Here is a 20718-nt window from a genome sequence, read left to right as displayed (position 1 = left end):
TTTTCTACAAATTATTTGTATGAGTGGTCCCAGTGGGTGGCCTTGTTCATCTCGTTAGGGCCAATTAGCTGCAATTAACAACCACTAATGACTTGCTTTTTTCATTCCAAAACAAACAGTGCACACCCTGGCAGATTCCAACGCTGCACAGAGACCTCTCGTGTGTATAAGTGGTGCTGGGGCCAAATGATGGGCCAGGCCTCTAATCAACACCTTCCCTGGAGAAACCAAACTCACTAAGGAAACATGTATCCAGCTTCCAGCTTCCCTCTGGTCTTTTTGTTGTCATCCACTATTACACCAAAGCTTCTGGGAGCAAACTTACTAACAGAATAAACTTATGAGAAATCTTTATTTAGTTTAACAGTTCAAAACATGTGAAAACAAATTTATTGTTGAGTGGGTGCTTATTTTTGCTTTTAAAATAATAATAAAAGTAATAATAATAAATCACATACTTACAGTGCCACTGAGAGACTGTCCTTTCTGCACTGTCTTACTTGCAATGTTTTGATGCCATCTTCCTATATGGTTTTGTGTAAAGTGTAAGGCCTGATGAGTGAATCAGCTGATAAATTCATAATTTAAAACACATCCTCTTAATTAATCAGCATTTACAGTTTATCAATAAGACCACAGCCTGAAAATAGTGATAACGATTCACGATATGCTACAAATCTGCTTTATGCACACAATTCTAGCATTAGATAGGCCCTTTAATCCCTTGATTTTAATTCCGTACACTAAGTAAATGTGTACATAGTTTGTTCAATGAATCAATAATAACCCCCTACTCCCCATCACAATTCTGCTTGATTGACTGGTTGTCAATAACTGAGATCCACATTAGTTGTGCTAAAAGCAGAATTTTAAAGTAATGACTTTAAGTGTCAAAGAAATGTGGAGACGTTGTAAATCAATACAGTGGACTCTGATAAAAATGACTGATAAAATTACGAGTTGTAAAACGTCAGGCGTGATGTGACCTTGCTTAAAAAGAAGAAAAAAGTCAAGAGAAAATCCGAAGTGTGGCTTTAAAAACGAAATTTTTAAAAAAAGAAGTTTTTTTAAATCTTCAAAGTATATATATAATATATATTATATATATAATATATATAATATATATTATATACTATAATATATTATATATATAGTAGCTCAACCTACATATCGGGACATCGGATATCAGGGCCCAGCAGAACCCGAAGCTTGTATGAGAAAATGCGCTATCTTCGTCCCCAGTGTACCAACATGGTGAGATAGCATCTATAAGAGGCAGCCTATCGCCACAGATTATAACCATTAGTGTTCCCAGTCATTTCAATGCAATGAAGAATAATGCAGGGCCACAGCGTCGGTCTGTGTGAAAAGACTGTGTTGAGCACGTCCTCTCCCCACAGCCTTTCTGCTGGGATAGACCTGCTGATCATTTGTCACCTGCCACTGATTCAGTCAGACTTATTCTCCGGCCTTTTCCAAAGGAAATCATTTATTCACGTGACATTATCACGGACTCTCAGCACTCTATTCTACAGAGGAAATGTATATCAGTCATAAAAAAGACTATTATTGTAAAGTGAACCACTTTCCTTATTATTTTATATTATTTATTCGTAACTATAATTTCTTTTAAATATTAGTTTGAGCTTTTCTTTTTAGCTTGCGGTGTTAACATTAGACATCCGTCACTAAAATCTGCTTTTAGAAAATTTATTTTTAACAATTTTCCAAGAAATAAAAAGGCTTTAAAACATATTGAGGTTTCCTGTAGTTTTTACCGCCACATTTCTATTTCCTTTTATTTTATTTTGTAACCATGATGCTTCACCTCTGTAACTTAAATAGTTATTTGTGGCGGACTGAAATGAAATCCCCTCATCCTCCACCCCTGAAGCTGACGTCACAGGTTTGTTAATAGGCAATAGGCTGAGCTCCGCTAGGTGAGCTCATTACAGCGTCTCTCTCAGAGAGAGCTCGTCAGAGGCAAAATGGGACACATATGACCACACTAAGCGCACAGACAGCATTTTATTGTTGTTCTTTCTTCTTCTCTACTTTAGCCAACTGCGGATTTTTCGCAGTGAATTATTTTAATATTTATGAATAGCTTATTTTTTTTATGTCCTGAAATCGCACACCTCGGATCATCTTCACGGCCCGCTATGATCTCCAGTCAGTGATTATTATATATACATATTTTTTTAAATACCAGTTTGTCTTCAACTGCTGATCTTTCATTTGGAGCAAAAGACTGAATTTGGATTGTTGCCCTGTGGAACAAAAAAATCAAACAAAAACAACTACTTTTACTCTCACTGATGGCGACCTAATCGATGCGAATAATTCGGATGAGCTGGATCTTTTGGATTATATGCACTAAAGCGAATCCATATCTAGGTGAGCGGGACGGAAGAGAAGAGGAAGAGTTGATTTCGCACTCGCACACTGGAGCGGGAATAAGTCTAGACAATGCTTCAGTGTGCCAGCTGTGAAAAACCTATTCTCGATAGGTTCTTGCTCAAAGTTTTGGACAGACCGTGGCACATCAAATGCGTCCAGTGCTGCGACTGCAAATGTAGTTTGACAGAGAAGTGTTTTTCTCGAGAAGGGAAACTGTATTGCAAGAATGATTTCTTTAGGTAAGAATTGACAGTGTTTGTGGTTTAGTATTTATAGAAAAGGTTTGGGGTTTTTTTTTAGTCAGTTAAAAACAGGTTAAAAATGCATTCCAGTGGTTGCAACTAACCATGTTTTTATACAATGGACACGCTTGTCTGCTGTTATTTTATCTCCTCGTCTTATCTTTCTCTTCTCTCTTTTCGTTTAATTCTCGGTTTTCTGTCTTCTTTGAAAGTGAAGCTAACCCTAACAGCTCCTGTGATTATTATGATGGAAAATATCTTACAATTGTACCTAATATTTGTGTTTAGCCTGTTTAGTTAGACAACTGCATTTTTACTTTCTGCTCAAATCTTACAGTTGTGAAAAACTGACTGTGGTAATTTCACTGACTACAACACACTAAGTTTCCGGTAGTTTGAATGGGGGGGTTGTTTTGTAAAAACAACACAAACTTGTCAAAACTGGGCCTAAAGTCATAGCAGGTGTAAAGGTGTTCTCCTAGATTAAGACCAACATATCACGTCTGTGCCGAAACTTTTCCCTGACTTTGGTTCTCCCTCTTGAACAGGAAATTTGGAACCAAGTGCGCTGGATGCGCGCAGGGGATTTTACCCAGTGATCTAGTCCGCAGAGCCAAGAGCAAAGTGTTTCACCTGAACTGTTTCACCTGTGTGATGTGTAACAAACAGCTGTCCACCGGAGAGGAACTGTATATCCTGGACGAATTCAAGTTCGTTTGCAAAGAGGACTATGAAAACAACTCTGGGAAAGACACAATCCTCCTTTCAGGTGATTTATTATTATTATTATTATTATTATTATTATTATTATTATTATTATTATTATTTAGAGTATTTTATTTATTTTTTAAAAAAGATTCCTGAGGTGCACTTTTCATAAATATTTAGCCTAGAGTAGTGGCATTTTCTGATTGTCTTATTCTGATTACAGTAACGACGTGCAGCGATCCAAGTCTGTCTCCGGACTCTCAGGACCCGCAGGACGACGGGAAGGAGTCAGAAAACGGGCATTTATCGGATAAAGACACGTGCAGCAACGAGAACGACGAGCAGAGCGCCGTCGGAAAGCGACGCGGGCCTCGGACCACTATAAAAGCCAAGCAGCTGGAGACCCTGAAAGCGGCTTTTGCGGCCACACCGAAGCCCACCAGGCACATCAGAGAGCAGCTGTCAAGGGAGACGGGTCTCAACATGAGAGTCATCCAGGTAAAAGCAACAAATATAGAAAAAGAAAAAAAAACCCCAGATAACTATAAGTTTACTGTTTTTTTATTCATACACAGACTCACACAAAGTGACAGTAACACAATCACCAAGGCACTAGTGTTACAGAGAATAAAGCCTTTGATGTAGGCAACTCAACAAAGCAATGTGGCTGGTGGCGCTTGCAAGCACCCACGTACAATATATGCTCTGCTGATTTTCATTTTTTCCCCCGCCTCTCATTTGGGGTTTTCCTTAATCTGTGCGCCCAGTGCGTCCCTAACATCACAGAGGACTCATGATGCCCATGGGCATTTTAAAAGGCCCCTTAATAATAATAAAAAAAATCGTGTCGCACGGATACATCTTGAATGCTAATTTAAAAATGCTATAAATTATATTTTTAGTGACCTAAAAAGTTAATTTTTGTGTCTTTTCTCATCAACTAAAACCTTACCCCAATTTATAAAGACCTTGTCATTATTTTGGGTTGATTTATTTCTAATCATCGTCATCCAAATCATCCAACTGCAATTTGTCGCCCTTATTTCAAAAAGCTGTTGGCCACACTTCATAATTCATGCTCTTTGTTTTTGAACTGCTATCTTAAAGGTTTGGTTCCAAAATCGGAGGTCCAAAGAGAGACGTATGAAACAGCTGAGCGCTCTAAGCGCTCGGAGACACGTGTTTTTCCGCAACCCGAGGAGAATGAGAGGCCTGGGAGAGAGAGTGGAACCAGGAGAGCTTGGACACTTTTCTTATTATGGAGGTGAGCTATATAAAATAATGATTAAGATTTAGTGTTTTAAGACTGTCAAAACAAACAGATAAATAAGCAAATATGGTACAAAGTATCTATGCTTTTTCAGGTTGATGCATTAGCTGTAATCAATAAAATGAACCTTATACAATCTTATAATCAATGCTGTTTTTGACCAAATTGTAAAAATTCAAGATACATAAAAAAAGCCACTACTATTCTTTCTTTAAATTCTGACACAATGCACTAATCCTTATGTTCATATGAGTGCAGAATATCCTGGTGAATACTATGGCTCAGGAGGGAATTATGAGTACTTTCAAGGCCCACCATTATCGCAAGCACAGACTCCAGCAGACCTGGGCTTTGTGCCCTCCACAGTCCCGGCTGGCACTCCACTAGGAGCCATGGACCACCATCATCCTGGGCACCACTGTCCCGGAGAGGTTCAGTGTTTCTCTGATACATTATCTCATCATCCCGTGGACTCACCAAGTCCGGAGCCCAATGGACCAAGTTCAATTCACAGCATCTCCAGTGAAATGTGTGGCCCCAGCACGCCCTTCACCACTGTTTCTCTCAGTGACAACGGATACACCAACCAGCTGTCACAGCCCTCTTCAGAAATGAGTGAAGGCACTGTTTGGTAATCAGGCTAAGACCGAAATACTACAAATGCAGTTTGAAGGCAAACCCTTAACTTTATTTCATATATCAGCTATTTATTTATAATTATTTATGAATATTTATTTATTTATTTATTTATTTATTTATTGTATTTCATTATGCTTTTTTTATTTTTATGTTGGTTATTTATTGACGGGCCACGTATTAGATAGTTTGGAATAATCTGTGTGAATTGGCTCGTTAATAGGTTCGCAGTGCTGGGCCTCACTGACTAAGCAATAAACAAATACATTAATACTGCTGAATCGTATTTTAGTGTTTACAAAACCTTTTCTGTCATGTACAGTACTGTGCAAAGGTTTTAAGCACATTTAATGCTTATATTCTTTATCCATTATACAAGAATATCAACTGGCCATAAGCCCATTCTGTATTCAGTTTTTTGGCCCATGCTAGCTGGAATAGACAGTTAAGAAGATGGATGTATGGATGGACAAGGCAATGGATATCCCCAAACATTCACACAGAGTCATAAAGAACTTCAGTGACAAGAACTACAAGGAGTTCTGCAAGATGCTATGGCCCACAGAGATCCCTCGTCTCATTGTGCTGTATTTATATCAGTCTAAGATAGCAAGAAGCGATGGAAACAACTGAGACCAGCCTAAATGCAAAGAAGAATCGTGACCATACATTCAAAATGGCTGGGAGAAAGAAAAAAAGAGTACCCTGATAAGCAATGGTAAGTGCACCCATAAGAATTTGTGCTTTTTAAAGGAAAATGGTGGTCATACTCAGTATTAATTTGAAACTTTTTTTCTGCTTAGTGCACTTTATGCAAAGTTAATTGATAAAATGTCAGATTTCAATGTCATTTCTAAAAACATTCACATTTTGATATGTTTAAAATTTGCACAGCACTGTATATGATGAAACTGACCTTAAAATTCAAATATGAACTGTGTGATTGTATTTGTTTTATCACCTTTCAGTGTTTCAGCCAACTTACAAATTCCAAGTATGAGATTGTGTGTAATATTCATGTTCATGTATTACACATGAACCACCCGCTGATTACAGATCATGAACGTGATACATCTGACCAAAAACATTTCTCAGGACTGCGGAAACATTGCATTGTTTTTTGTTTCGCTACACCTTTCTTATGAATAATTTGCTGTTTAGCATGTGTTTGCCTTCAAAGTATTGCCATTTTAATCTGAACATTTACATGAGTAGAAAATGATTTGACTGTGACATGATATGAGTCCAACCTGACAGTATGTATAATAATGGGCAATAATGGATGGAAGAGTCAATTGTTTATGTGACACTCAAGTGTTCAGAGGGTTGATTTTGAGTTGTTTTAAACATTTTCATTCTGGCATTAAATGAAATGCCAGAATGAAATAAATGAAATTAAATGGCAACCCATTTAATGCTACTATTTCACTATGCTATTTTGCATACCTCAAAAAATACTGAAAATACAATAAACTGTTGCCAAATGAAAGGACATCGCAAATCCTGCCATTTCAGTTGTAAAAAAAAAACAAAAAACACCTCTAAAGACTTAAACGGCTTTTGTCTTTAAAATGTCAAATTATTTATAACGATAGTATTTCACTTTTCCACAGACGACTTTTTTTCCATGAGATACTTGACCTTTCTTATCCGGTTTGTGAAACAGGCATCACAATGCTGTATAATAAAAGTCCTATTGATGATTGTTATTTGTTTATCACTTTTGGGGGAAATGATGGGAATTCCTTTTTCAGTCTTTCCTGATTTTGTGAATGTTTATTGAACAGGGATTTGTTAACATGTATGTAATCTTTTGAGATTTTTAAATAGACCAAAAAGATTACCAGAGGGAATCCTTTTAGTGTACAAATGTGCATTTAAAATATTTTTGTTGTCCTTTAATAAACACACTCTTATGGAGTCTGATGAAGAAGCCAAAGTGTCAGCAACTGCTTAAAAACTGCTGCAAGATTAGAAATAAGTTCTAAATAACATCAGCAATAATGCATAACCGCTAAAAGAGTTCAGCTCAAAAGTACTTGTATATTTATAACAGACATTGTAAAGTTGCTTAGCTTAATCTGTTACACTGATTGTGAAGAGCTACTCATTGCCATAATTTACGGTTTTTGCCATGACACTGAGTGCTCACTGTTCTGCTAAATCGGGAAAATTATGACTAAGTGAAATTCTAGGAGGAAATACAAAACGTCTCTTTGAAACTTTACTATAGATTCACCAAAATCAGAGCTGTTGTGCTAATGTGTTTATAGCATTATCTAATTGGCATTGTCAATATATTAACATCTTCTTTCCCCCAGTTATGTTCAGTGAGCCTAAGACACAATGTTTAAGTAGAAAGTTATCAACTCACATTACATACTGTATATATGTTGGTTTTTCCTTGTGTTATGCAAAGGAGCTTCATAAAATCTTTGGCACTTGTTACTTTGCTAGGTGTTTTCTTGATAATTCAAGAGCTGCAAGCACGTATTTGGATTCGCCGGCAATAAACAATGAGCCTTTCTCTAATGCCAGCTAAGTGACATGTTGCAACATTAACAGGCCAATGACAGAGTGACTATTTTCAAGCCAGGGAAAGGTGAGAGCATCATAAAAGGGGACAGGACGCTGCATAGTGGATCAGTAAGCAGTGAAGCGGGAGACTGAAGGAGCAGATCAGTGGAGCTGATTGGGGGAGGGGTAGAGGAGACGAGCAATGTCACAAGGCATAAACTGCAGGAAAACATGGGGATGGATCATCCACCTCCAGTGTATCTAGAGGCATGTTTATAAGTTGAAGATTAGATTTGACAGTGGCTAACAAATGTCAACCTGATCACAAAATATTATAAAAAGACATATGAGAAAATGTGGAGCTGAAGCTGGAAAAGAGAGTTGCACAATTGTTAATATGGTTTGCATTAGACTGATGTGTTTGAAAAAAACAAGTTCAGTCTCCCTTTTGCGTTACAACTTTGCGAAATGTTACGCTGAATGTTAAAAGAGTGACATTCAGCGTCATTTCCCCCAAAAAATTCATAGCAGGCAACTTGTGCTTTTAAACACTATTAAAAGGATGTGATAAAAACTATGGACTTTGACATAACTGGGCATGTTTTTTGCTTAACCAGACACATGTATATACCAGCTTATGATGATGAGCTTAACTTAACCTGCTAAAAGAGCTAGATAACATCCTAATGTTCAATATTCATCGAGATTTTCTTATAAATACGTGCAACTTGTCAAGGTTAGTATCAGTGTTGCCTGCTGCTAGTTGGTAAAGTTAATGCTAAATGGTATTTTCACTTATGCTTAACTTCCTATTCACCCATAACCCTTTATCAAGTGTAGAACCCCATGTAGTAACTTTATTTGCATCATAACAACGGAGAAAAAAACCCCCAAAAGAGTAAAATGTTCATGTGATATCCTCTAATAACACTCAAATTTTGAATTATTCAGTGAAAATCCTATAAAAGATTGAAATTGTTCCAGTCATAACATTTTCCTTAGGTGAAGAAGTTTAGGACACTGATGAAGAGGCAGGTGGTAGCACAAACCTGAGCTCTTGACCTCTCCAGTAATATTAACTGGTGGCAGTGTTATGCTACTGGGGGTTTGTTTTCCTGGTGCTGTTTGAGTTTGTAAAGGGAATTCTCCCTCAGAATCAGCGATTGAATTGACAATGTTCCAGAGGGCAGTAGGGGCTGAAACATATGCTATCCCCAACTGAACACCTGTAGAAGATTGTGGCCCAGTGTACTGTTCACCAAACACTAAAAACACCAAATGAGAGAAGAATAGTGTTGTAGTAAGGATTCTGAGAGTTGCAGAAGCATTGCCAGGTGCACTGAAGCTGCTCTAGCCCAGCACCTTACCTTTAATTTGTTACCTGTCTGTAGAAATGTACAGCTACTTGATATAGAAATGTAATCCTCAGCAGATAATGCTGCAGTGTGAGGGCTCTGAGATGCAATCCAGAGTTTATTTATGTCATTTAAATGTGCTCTCGTGTCATTTCAGCTTAGCATGAGAGATAGTACTGCTGTTCTTGCTGGCCTGCTCTGCTCTCCCTCGTACTATGTGTGCAAGAAATTCTAATCATGATGGTGAACTTAACATCAGTTGGCCATTCAGTGTAATTTGGTAGAAAGTTTACCACTTAAAGCATGTCTGAAAATGCCCCTAATACACAATATTATATTTTTTGCTAATATTGATCTTTGAATTCTGCTAATTAACTGAAATTTACAACATTTACACGTTCCCGTTTGCTGTAGCAGATAATGTTATGCTGGAAACGTAATCCCTATAATCTCAACAAAATACCTTGATGAAGAGAAAGATTTGCAAGTCAAACGTGAAACCAGCAAATCAATTTAAATCTCGCTGACAATGAGAGAGAGAGGGAGGAGGGGGGGGGGGATAAGACTTAATTGACCTCTAAGCATTGATTTGTGCACTTACCTACCAATTTAACTGCTTTCATAAGTGTCCTGAAAAACATAGCAAATCAAGCAAGCAATCATGGAACCTGGTGTCCAGGAAATCTGAACTGTATTTTATATATCGGGTATGTTTTATGCACAAAAGAGCTGATGGCTAATTAGCTGCCTACCGCTGACTGGATGGACTGTTTGACTCCTATTATGCCCTGACACTTGAGCTGGGTATCAGCAGCTTGGTTAGATGCCTGCAGCTATAGTATCTTTATTGTTCTTCACAAGACTAGACAATGTTCTTAGACAGAATCAGCATAGTTTGTTGGACCAATTATCAAAAGTTTTTTTTAGTCTCTTCTCAAGGAGAATAATACAGTCACCTATGAAGACTTAGCGTGAACAAATATAACTATCTTACATCCTGTGTATCAAAATTTAAACACCTGAAAACCGAGAAAAGAAAAGAAAAACCCAAAACAATAAGATAAATGCTACCATGTACTAATAATCTACTGCAATTTGAGATGAATCCTTCTGATCCTTATTTGATTTGAACTTAAATTTAGTATTTTTCTCATTGCTGTTCTTTTTAGCCCCTTTCTCAATCTAGCCCAATTCACAAATTTGACTCTTTCTTCACTTTATGCTTGAGGCTTGGTACTCCAGTTTCTGCATGAAAATCATTCACACATAGAATTTTATAATCAATGCCCACAGTAATAGGATTCCTCTGGCCATGGGCAATTAATACAGTTTTCTCCTTTTTTCCCTCCTTGCGCTGATCTCAAAGCTACGAGACATTGGCTTCTCCTCATTTACATATTTATTGCATTGGACTCAAATCTGGCGAGTGATTGATGTGGAGCCTGCCTTCTGAATTTTTAGCGGTCTATTATTATGAAAGACATGGAGGGGGGCTGCAGCACGTCAGTGTAATTTTGATTAAAGTTGAAGAGGACAGAATCACGAGTGTTCCCCACCTACTCTCTTTTCCTACACTGCCTAATCCGTGAGGCCAAGAGCTGATTTCAGCCTGTTATTGAGCCTGAGGAGTCAACCATTCACAAAAAAAGAGGCAGATTCACTTGTTAAGATTTTAATCAATGTGTCACTTGCTCCTAAAGTTAATGACAATGCGATTATTTTCAGTTATTAATGGGTCTTTGGAAAACTTTTTCTTTCCTCTCTTCTATTTATTTTGGATCATGTATGTGGCTGTATTGTTCAGAATAATGTTACGAGCAGTATCCATCTGCTCATGAATGAAATAATAAAAATTGTTTTGAAAGCATGATTTTCCTCTGCATAGCAAAGGCTTTTGCACACTGAATTCCTTCAGATTGCTTTGCTGCACAATGCAGACTGAGACAAAGACATGACACTGATGGCTGATCAGATGGTAAGCTTGTATGCTCAAGTGTGAAAAACTCTGCTCTGCATATGGTATATGTGCATACGTGCATGTAATGGGGTGCAGTATGGAGGTGACTGTAGAGCAGTTCTCCAGCTCCAATGGATCAGTTTCAACGTTTCATCTAATGTTTGAGCAAGTTTGGGACATAAAATGTTTCTTGTTTAGTGCAAGCTTTAGCAGTTATAATAAAGTAGCTAACATTCACTCCCATTTTTTGATTAAATGTAAACTCAAACCTTATAAAAGTTTCAGTTCAGGCGAATTTGCCTAAAATCAAAAGCAACCCTCCTTCTCTCATCTATACTTACACCAGCACTCATCTGGAGGCCGGACAGATTCTTGAGAACTTAGATGGCTTTTATCAGTCTGATTTAGATGTAGTAAACTAATGCTGATACATGACATTACTACAAGCTAGCTTGTCAAGCACAGGGATTTCTCTGGTTGGCTGCCTTTGTCCTTCAGAGCCAAAGGACGTGCATTATGAGATGCGGTAAACCAACAGTTCCATGTGGAGTTGGCTTTCTATGGTCCACTGATATGCCCTTAATGTATGCAATTTAATGTGACACATCTCTCAAATGGACTCATTGCTGGACTGGACTGATCTTTGCATTCAGCTAAACGGTGCATATCATAACCCATAATGAGTGCCACACAATACACTTCAGTGCAGGCTGTCTTTACTTGAACATATTAATTAATGCATCTTCAGTTCTGGCTTGACGGGCTTTCAGATTCTTTGATGGTGCATCTTGTACTAAACTTCATAACGTCAAATTAGCAACAATAAGTACACATTCCTAAAGTAATAAGATGAGGTGACTAAGTCACAAGGAACCTACAGTACACATAGTTCTATAAGTATTTCATTAAATGTAATTAAATTACATGAAATGTAAATCTGTAATTGAGTAATTTATACTTTTTAAAATTTATTTACTTATATTAGGCTATCTGTGTGGTGTACCTTTTATAGTGAGGATTAGCTATAGTTGTGCATACTTATTTTGGTTCAGAGTTTCTACTTTATTTTATTTTATTTTATTTTTTTCATTGTTGTTCAGTTTTCCTTTCATTTGATAGCTTGTTGGCAAAAAACCCCCCACAGGAAAGTAAAAAATAAAAAGAGCTTTATTTCGTATTACAGTGTATTCTATGGAAACATTAATAATAATAATACATTTTATTTGAAAGCGCCTTTCAAAACACTCAAGGTCACTGTACACAGAATAAAAAGCAACATAAAAGCAAGCAATATTGTCAGTCTTGTGCTAAATGGTGTGAAAGGAGAAAACTTTTTACTTTTGCATTTATTTAAAGCTTCTTCAAAACAAAGATTCAAAGAATAATAAAAGCAACAAATATGAAAAGTTAAACTTAAAAATCATAATAACACAAAATAAATTATAAACAGAAAAAAAGAAGGAAAAACTGCCTTAAAAGTGAAAGAAAAAAATGCGATAAAGGCATTAGCAGTTATACAAAGCCAAATGATAAAAATGTGTTGCCTGCCTGAGATCCTCAGGCAGGGAATTTAGTAATTGTGGTGTCCTGGCTGCAAAGACTTGATCACCTTTAGTGACGAATTCTTCTAAGTCTTTAAAAGTCTGTAGCAGATGGCGGTCTGTGGAATAACTGTACAGATGTTCGACTTTCCAAAAATTCAAATACACCGTGCATCTAAATGAGAAGCTGGGCATCCAACAATGTGTGACTAATTCATCACCTGGAGAATCTGAATATCTGTACAAATTCAACTGCAATCAACCTAAAAGCTGGTTAGATTTCAGTCTATAGCTCAAAGCGACCGACCAACAGGCTGAGTAGACTACAGAGCCCTGTAGTCAGAATGGCTCAGACAATTATGTTTGTAGTAGCATTTGCTGAGAGACACGGTAACAGTAGATAGCATCTTTTTCCCGTCCCACCCTTACCAACACGTCCAATATACTGTGAGGATCTACCGCGGCTTCCATATTTTCTATACCAGTTGATGACCTACAGTGATAATTGTGATGTATGGCCAAAGGTGCTGGACCTCGGCTGCTGACCTTTCCACAATCTCATACTGGGGAACCTTTACCATCGACCTCCTTTGCCCCTCCCCATTTTCCACAGATCGTATTCCAGGGGCTCCAACCTTCCTCTCCCTTCCTCCTCAGCCATGTACATATTGTAGTTGGCTCAACGTACGAAGCCCGAAACACTCCAGTGGTTCCATGAATGTTAATGCTGGGATAAAGGAGCAGAGGAGAGGGGAGGGAGGCACAGTACAATGGACAACTTTACCTGGCCTGCAATGCACAGCTATGTGAAGCTTCTTCCGTGTTACGGTTCATATTGATTAAGCCATGTTTTCCTTGTTATAGTATGTGTGTGAAATATTAAGTGTGTGAGCAGCATTTTCAGGACGAGTCGCAATCACACTCCCCAACCATGCACTGTAATAATTTCACATTTTGTATACAAAATGTAAGGATGACTTTTTGCTATTTGATCTTTGTGTAATTTTGGTGCAATCAAGATTTTAAAAAATTGCTGCTGATGTGTGCCAAAGTTCACTTCAGTCTTTACCAGGCTTGGGTACAGAGGAAATGGCAGCATTATGAAGTGACAATCACAGAGTGTTGCAAGCTTTTACTCCTGCAGAGGGCTGAAGTGCTGCTTTCCTGCCCTCAAAAGAGGTTCACAACCTCTGTATACCCTGCATTTAAGATGCTCTAAATCATTTATTTAAATATTGATCTATACGTGGGTTTGCATTTCAGGAACTGAGTTTGCGTTGAGACACTATCAAAGATTACAAACCACAAAACCTGGGATGCATGGGGAAATATCACTATCGTTCTAATCTCACTATCATGAAACTAAATCCAAACAAAGCCACCAGAGTGACAACAATGTTTTACTTTCTGATATAGGTTCAGCTTCACTGGAAGTTTCAAGACTGCATTTATATTCTCATATGCATTATTCACAATATATAGCACTGTGCAAAGTTTGGAGCCACCTCTCATTTCTTTATAGTTTATTAGAAACATGGGAAATATGTGTGATATGAAACAACAAGCATAAATGGAAATACAGTATAAGTGCAAAAAGAGACTGAAAGTCAATATTTGGTGATGCTCATAGTGCTCCATTGTGTGCTTTTGCAAAGCTCAATTCAATTCAAATCAATTCAATTTTATTTATACAGCTCCAAATCACAACAACAGTTGCCTCAAAGTGCTTTATATTGTAAGGTAGGCTCTACAATAAGTAGCAAAGTATATTCTGAGTGTTTTCACTGGCAGGGATGTAAAAGTATCCAGGTATGCTTACTGCATTAGCAGTGTGCTTGGGATCATTGACATGCATAAAATGAAGCAGCTGCCAATCAATTTTGTATTGCATCATCGTGGGTAAAAATGTGACGGTACTTTAATGATTTCAAAATACCATAAGTTTTGACAAAATCCTCAACACCGCTGACTGTTTTATAAATGGCTGTAGACACTCACTGCTGGACTGCTCTCCTGAACACTTTTAGACTTAATGACATTTTTAACTAAAACAAAAACTTTAATCACTCAATAAGATTTGTTGCCACTGATTTTCAGTCTAGTTGTGTCCAGCCTTTCTTCCTTCTCCAAGAATGGCTTCTTGATTGCTACCCTAACTGAGATTATTTCCAATTGAGGCTTCACAGAGCAGTAGATGGATCAGCTGAAGGGCCAGATGCATCTCTCAGATCTTGTGTCAGGACATTTCTGGATCTTTTTTCATCATATCACGACTTTTATCTTAGGCCTGTTCCTTCTTTTCTCCTCCACTTGTCCAGCTTCTTAAAACTGCACCCCATGGTGTGCAGTGTCTTTCCAACAGCATTGTATGATAACACACTTTTTAAAATTGCACATGATGCAACGTGAAATATTTTTTGGGTTTTTTTGTCAGTTATTGAAAAAAAATATTTTCCTCAGTGTGCCTTCAGTATATAAGAGAAACAGGTTTGAAGCCAACATTTATTTCAATACCGTAGGGGAAAAATTAATTAAAAAATGACCACATACTCATAAAATTGATAGCATTGTAGTGCCCTGGCCTGTTATAAATTTGCAGTATGTCTGAAATGTAAAAAGACAGGGAGGGACGCAGAGATGAGATGAGCTCTTCAAAATCCTCTGCCTGGAAAAAAGGGGAGAACAGCTGGGACCTGGCACTCCCTCTGTGTCTGTCTACTCTTTGTCATGGCCAAAAGACTCTTGTTTTCAGGCAGTAATCAGACAGCCCTGGGGCTCTGTAAAGACCCTGTTCTCTTTTCATCTCAACTGTTGCATACACCCTGCTAATTGGAATCCTGCAACTGGGTCACAGGCATTGTCTCTCAAGTGCTGTCAAGTCATTGTGACGCGTGAATGTGGAATTATGGTTGTCTCCGATGCATGATTGAGTCTTCTCATCGTAATGCCTCTTTTTCAGTCTCATCACAGATGTGAATTTTTCCCCCTTTCTTTCACTAATATTTCTTTCTGCCCCCTCCTGTTTTTGTCACTTTTTTTGCGTGACACCAGAAGTCACTGGGGCTTGTCATTTGGGTAAAGATGAATATTTAATTCAACTGTAGTAACATTTAAAGTATTCTTCTTTATTTATTTATTTCCAACAAAGCTTATAACTATATATCAGCAGATCCAGTTTGCATCCTTAACTAGAGAAAGATCATTACAAGTTTCTGTCAGTTTCACCTACTGATCCTCTTCCCTCCAGTGGCTGACGAGGAACCTGATTTCGCAGTTTGTCAGTGATTAAAAGCAGAATTAATCGGCCTAGCATGCCACTACAAATGAGCAAGAACCCTCTGGGAGACCAGCAAGACCAAGCAAGGCACATTTCCAATTATACTACCAAATGAATCATTTCTTTTATTGGGCCGTCTATAATTGTGGTGGGTATTGGGTGCATGCAACTCAATTTGTCTTACATATTTGTTGGTAACATGGTAATAGAGTTGACAGAGCCAAGGGGATGATATGAAAGAAAGAGCCGGAATAAAAAAAAGAAGAAAAAAGGGGAGGATGAGCTAGATCCCTCAATATTTGTTTGATCTGCTTCATCCTCCTTAATACTGTTGAAGTTTAAAAGCCAAAGAGAAAAATGGCACTTTAATCATCTGTGGATTGAGGAATGGGAAGACTATCATTTTCAAATAATCAGAAAATGTCTCTCCAGAGTCACAGACTTTGTTCTGACTACTGGAATTAACGAGGCTTCCAGTGATGTGATTATCAGTCGCCGGAATCATCGATATAGAAAAATAATTGACAAATTAAATTAGCATAAATTCTTGAAAACAAGACATTTGTTAAAAAAATAAGTCAAAAAACTTTAAACTAAGTTGGGTAAGCTTTATTTAAAGTTGAAGTTACATTTAGAGCACATCGTCATCAGTGGAGATTATTTTCCGTCTTCAATTAGGAAACATCCAGTTACTTAGAAAGCAGCTGGGAAGCTTGTCAGTACAGGTGTCAACACACACACACACACACACACACACAGAAAAGGCACAGCAATAACTATGAAGCCATTTCACATTGCCAACATTGGTATTCAGCAGGGCATTATAATGACACAATGATCCAAAAGTCTAAATTTAACAATGTAGTGCCCTTTAGCCGTTGTTATTATTAGCATTATGTACTCAGTTCCTAACAACAGGTTGTCTTTCTATCATAACACAAATACAGTCGAATATGTGATTCAGAAGACTGGTTTAAATGGTAAAAATAAAAAACATTTCATACACCAGACGTAAAAACTTCAGCAACAGTTGATTACAGTTAAAATGTAACGTATATGTGAACAGTACCTTTTATCATTTCACAGACATTTTTAAAAGATTTGGCCATTTGATTGTTAATTCAAATACATCTCTTTAGAAAAAAAAACAGAAACTCAAACAAATAAAACATAAATTTAGAACAAGCTTAACTTAAGACTCAACAGCTGTTGAGGAAAGAGGAAAAAAGATCTTTCTGAGCAAGCTTACGTTTTAAACTCCATCTCCATTTCGTATTCAAGCTTTCGTCAACTCTCCGTGCGTTACTGTTTGTTTCCCTTTGTGCATTTATGTTTGCACGTATGCGAGATGCAACATTTCAAATGCAGGCTTGATTCTGGCTGCAATGTAAGGGAACAGTAAGCACTAAAGTGCCTCTAAAGCAGCATTTACTGTGTGAAGGGGACAGCTGTGGTTTTGTTGTGAGGCGAGCTGCCCATTGCTCACTGCAGGGTAACTGTGCAATAGTTGGGGTTTAAAAGGGACCTTTCTGCTGCTCCCTGCTGAGCTCCCCTGTTCAATTCTGTCTTTGTTCAGTAACTAAGTGCTCCATGCTTAGGAGTGTAAAAAAACCCCTTTCTTTCTAACTCCTCTATCAATGTGTCGCCACTGTTGAGCTGGTCATCAAAACGCTTGCAAATCTTAGCAAGCGTATGTCACAAACCTAGGTGTCTTTTTAAGAACAGCGTGTTTAATTTATACTTGGGAACACTCCAGTTGAAAAGCATGGATTATCATGGAAGCATAGACATCCTCTCGAGTCATCTGTGTAAACTCCAAACGTATTATTAAATTAAATTCACTAGATATTTCTACATTGTCATTCTTTTAATTGCTCTTCAGTACAAAACACATGAATTCATCTTAAACACTAGCACATGTGTACTGCCATTTACAAAATGTTATAAATGATGTCAGTCAACTCTTGATCACTGAGAATCATTGCCAGCGGTTCATTAACAACGTGGCTGCTGCCAGCGGTCATCACGCTGGCTCCTCTAGCCTCAATCTCCAGATCAGGTTGAACCAGGCTCTGTTTAGGTCTGACTATGGCCTAAGCTGGGCTTTAAGCCAAGCATGGGCAAAAACAGGCCCCCACTAGGAGGATGCTGATGTCTCCATAGTGGACAGGATACGTACCACTTCTGCTCTCTGAGTAGGTGAGATGTGCTGGGTCATGTGCACAATAGAATCCATGGCAACCTCTGGATTGGCTTGAACAAGGCTGGGAGAAAAAAAAGAGAGGGAAACAAAAGAAAATGAACCTGTCAGGTGGGCGAATGAAGGTTAAGAAAGGAGAAAATGAGCTATTTAATTCCAGCACTCAGCAGCAGTTTGCGCTGTTGCACAGCTTTGAATGATCACCTGCGAATCTGCTTGAGGATGTGGTCTCTGCGGATGTACTTGATGTTCTCGTCAATGACTGATCTTGCACCCTCTTCTTCAGCTAGCTGCCTCTCCAGCCATGCCACCACTTCTTCATTGTTATCCCACAGATAGGCCTGCAGAACACAGAGAGCGTTAAAGGACAGAAAATGAATCATTGTATGCAGCATTTAAGCATATATAAAGCCTGAAAATCCCACTTTTTTCATGATGCAACAATGAGTGGAAGTAAAAGCAATTAAAAGTTACACACCATATTAAAAGATAAAATTAGCAAAATATCATGAATCAACAAATAAATATCAACATCAACAACAACAAAAAAGATGGACAGGCACAAAGTGGGGGCCTGATGTCTTGCTGACTGGACCTGATAGAAAAATTAGTATTCATGAGTGCTGGCATTTTCTGTTCCCAAACAAAGCCAGGCTGGAGGGCTTAGTGAAGATTTGGGGGTTTAATGGGCTCTTGCCTTTTTATGAACAGTCCTGCTTGAGGTCCACAAGAACATTTAACGCCCTTATTAATCATTTTTAATCTGTTTGCTTTTAATTAAGAAACAGCGTGTTGCTCTCCTATCTGCACGTGCCAGGGCTGTGATTAATTGTGGCTTAAGACAGCCAGTCCTGATTAGGGTAATGTATTAGCTAACAAGAAGGCCACTTCTTAAGAGATCTCAAACACTGAGCCGACTCCTGTCACCCCAGCGGCTGGAGCTCTGAGCCTTAGAAGCAAGGAAGCACAGAAGGAAGGAAGGTAAGATGATGACTTTCACAGAGCGATACACAATGAGACATTACCAAAAAAAAAAAAAAAATCTAACATGAAAGGCACTGAAAAGCAGAAATGTCTACAATCCTGTGTGGTTGTGTGGACATGATGAAAAGGTTCACTACATGACAGATATTTTGTTATTCCACAATTCTGGTTTCAGTCTACTGTGAAAATAACTAGAATTTACCAGTATTTTAAATATTCAAAGTTTTTATTTTGAATGAATTCTACACGATCCCGTCGCTCTCTAAAGTCAAACTTTAAAATTTATGAACCACCACATCCTTCCATATTATCATACTTTTCACTCAGAGCCAATACATATTGAACAATTTTACAACAAAACCTAAAAACGCCAACAAAATACTTTTTACCTTTACAGCCCCCTCGGCCTCCACAAACCAGCGGCGCAACATCGCCTGGATCTGCCCATCTGTCAGCTCGCTGTTGGCCACCTGGATCTTCCTCTTTACGGTTTCCTCCAGCAGCAGACGCCGCAGACGCCAGTAGAAGAACTGACGGGATGTCTGCCATTCTAGGATATCCTGAAGAGGCAAAAGACAAGCATCTAGCGTTACAAAGAGCTGGTATCATGAAGAGCTACGTTTTAATCCTGCTGAATGCCAATTTTAATGTGGAGTATTGCCTTCTGTATCAAGCGAAGCCAAAGGTGTGGCACTCAGGTAGCACTAATTAAGTAGACCACTGTATTACCTGGCTTAAAAACTGTCTGCTTTGACACAAATGTCAATGAATTTATAGGTTTCATTCAGCCTTAATAAAATAAAATCTAATTCAACACATTTAAAATGTAATTGTTGTAAAGCAGATTGGTGTGTTAATAACACATGCTGTTCTTCACATTACAGTGAACCGATGGTCTGAGGATGTCTGTTTTCCTTTTCCGTGCTAGTATACTTTAGAATAGGTAATAATCCTCTCCTGTATATAGCATGTAGGACAGGAAAGAGGGGAAGAGAAAAAAAAAACCACCCCGACTGCCATCCATCTGTAAAACACCCCTCTGGTCATGTGAGCAAAGTGTGTATCTGTGTGTATTTGTATGTGAAAGATGGGTCTGTGAAGGCACAGAATGAGATGGGGTCTGCCTAAGGCTGCTCTGTAGTTGCTAAGGTGATAGACCAGGGTCATCAGAAGATAATTATAAGGATGAATCTCGCAGCCTGTTGAGACCAAACATTATTCACTAGGCAGGTGCAGCAGCAGCTAGACTGATACTCCCCTATGGGCTTTTCAGGTTATTCACAGACTACACCTTCATATGTGCACACGTGATAGTGTTAGCTCTCACCGTGATGACCCCTTTCTCTTGCATGCGACCTGGAGTGTCATGGAGGTCCGCAAACTGTACAGCCACCTGATGGTAGATGGGCAAAAGAAACTCCTCACGCTCCTTAAGTTTGGTTTCAAGCTCTTTGCGATCAGGAGGGCTCAGCTCTGGGGTTCCTGTTGGAAGTTTCAGAGTAATAGCATGAAACATATTAGGCATATTTCACTGGATTATTCTAAAAAGTTGAATTTAGGGATCAGCAATCAAAAGTGCATGTGCTTATCTACATTTCTGAGAACGTATAATGTAACTGTATTTTCTGTTT

At 38.3% G+C, this 20718-nt stretch overlaps 2 protein-coding genes across 12 annotated transcripts in view; one reads left to right on the top strand and one right to left on the bottom strand.

The window, feature by feature from the left end:
- Positions 1-1968: 1968 nt before the first annotated feature.
- On the top strand, positions 1969-6961 carry LOC102304473 (LIM/homeobox protein Lhx1). Its single transcript, XM_005928526.3, has 5 exons — positions 1969-2639; positions 3191-3411; positions 3574-3848; positions 4458-4614; positions 4879-6961. Exons 1-5 carry the CDS (start codon positions 2470-2472, stop codon positions 5253-5255), a joined length of 1200 nt encoding a protein of 399 aa, XP_005928588.1. The 5' UTR covers positions 1969-2469; the 3' UTR covers positions 5256-6961.
- Positions 6962-16497: 9536 nt separating this feature from the next.
- Positions 16498-20718, bottom strand: part of acaca (acetyl-CoA carboxylase alpha) — a 31487-nt gene continuing 27266 nt past the window's right edge. For all 11 annotated transcript variants that reach the window (XM_014335568.2, XM_005928529.3, XM_042223579.1 and 8 more), the window contains 4 exons: positions 20415-20569; positions 19477-19647; positions 18308-18444; positions 16498-18167 (listed from right to left, as the gene is read on the bottom strand). In XM_014335568.2, coding sequence (XP_014191054.1) covers positions 18041-18167; positions 18308-18444; positions 19477-19647; positions 20415-20569 — 590 coding nt within the window. In that variant the 3' untranslated portion in view covers positions 16498-18040. The remainder of the gene's footprint in view (positions 18168-18307; positions 18445-19476; positions 19648-20414; positions 20570-20718) is intronic.

Source organism: Haplochromis burtoni, unplaced genomic scaffold, assembly GCF_018398535.1.
Source record: "Haplochromis burtoni strain Fernald_Lab_line unplaced genomic scaffold, NCSU_Asbu1 Contig_115, whole genome shotgun sequence".
Taxonomy (NCBI): domain Eukaryota; kingdom Metazoa; phylum Chordata; class Actinopteri; order Cichliformes; family Cichlidae; genus Haplochromis; species Haplochromis burtoni.
This window is presented reverse-complemented; position numbering and strand designations above follow the sequence as displayed.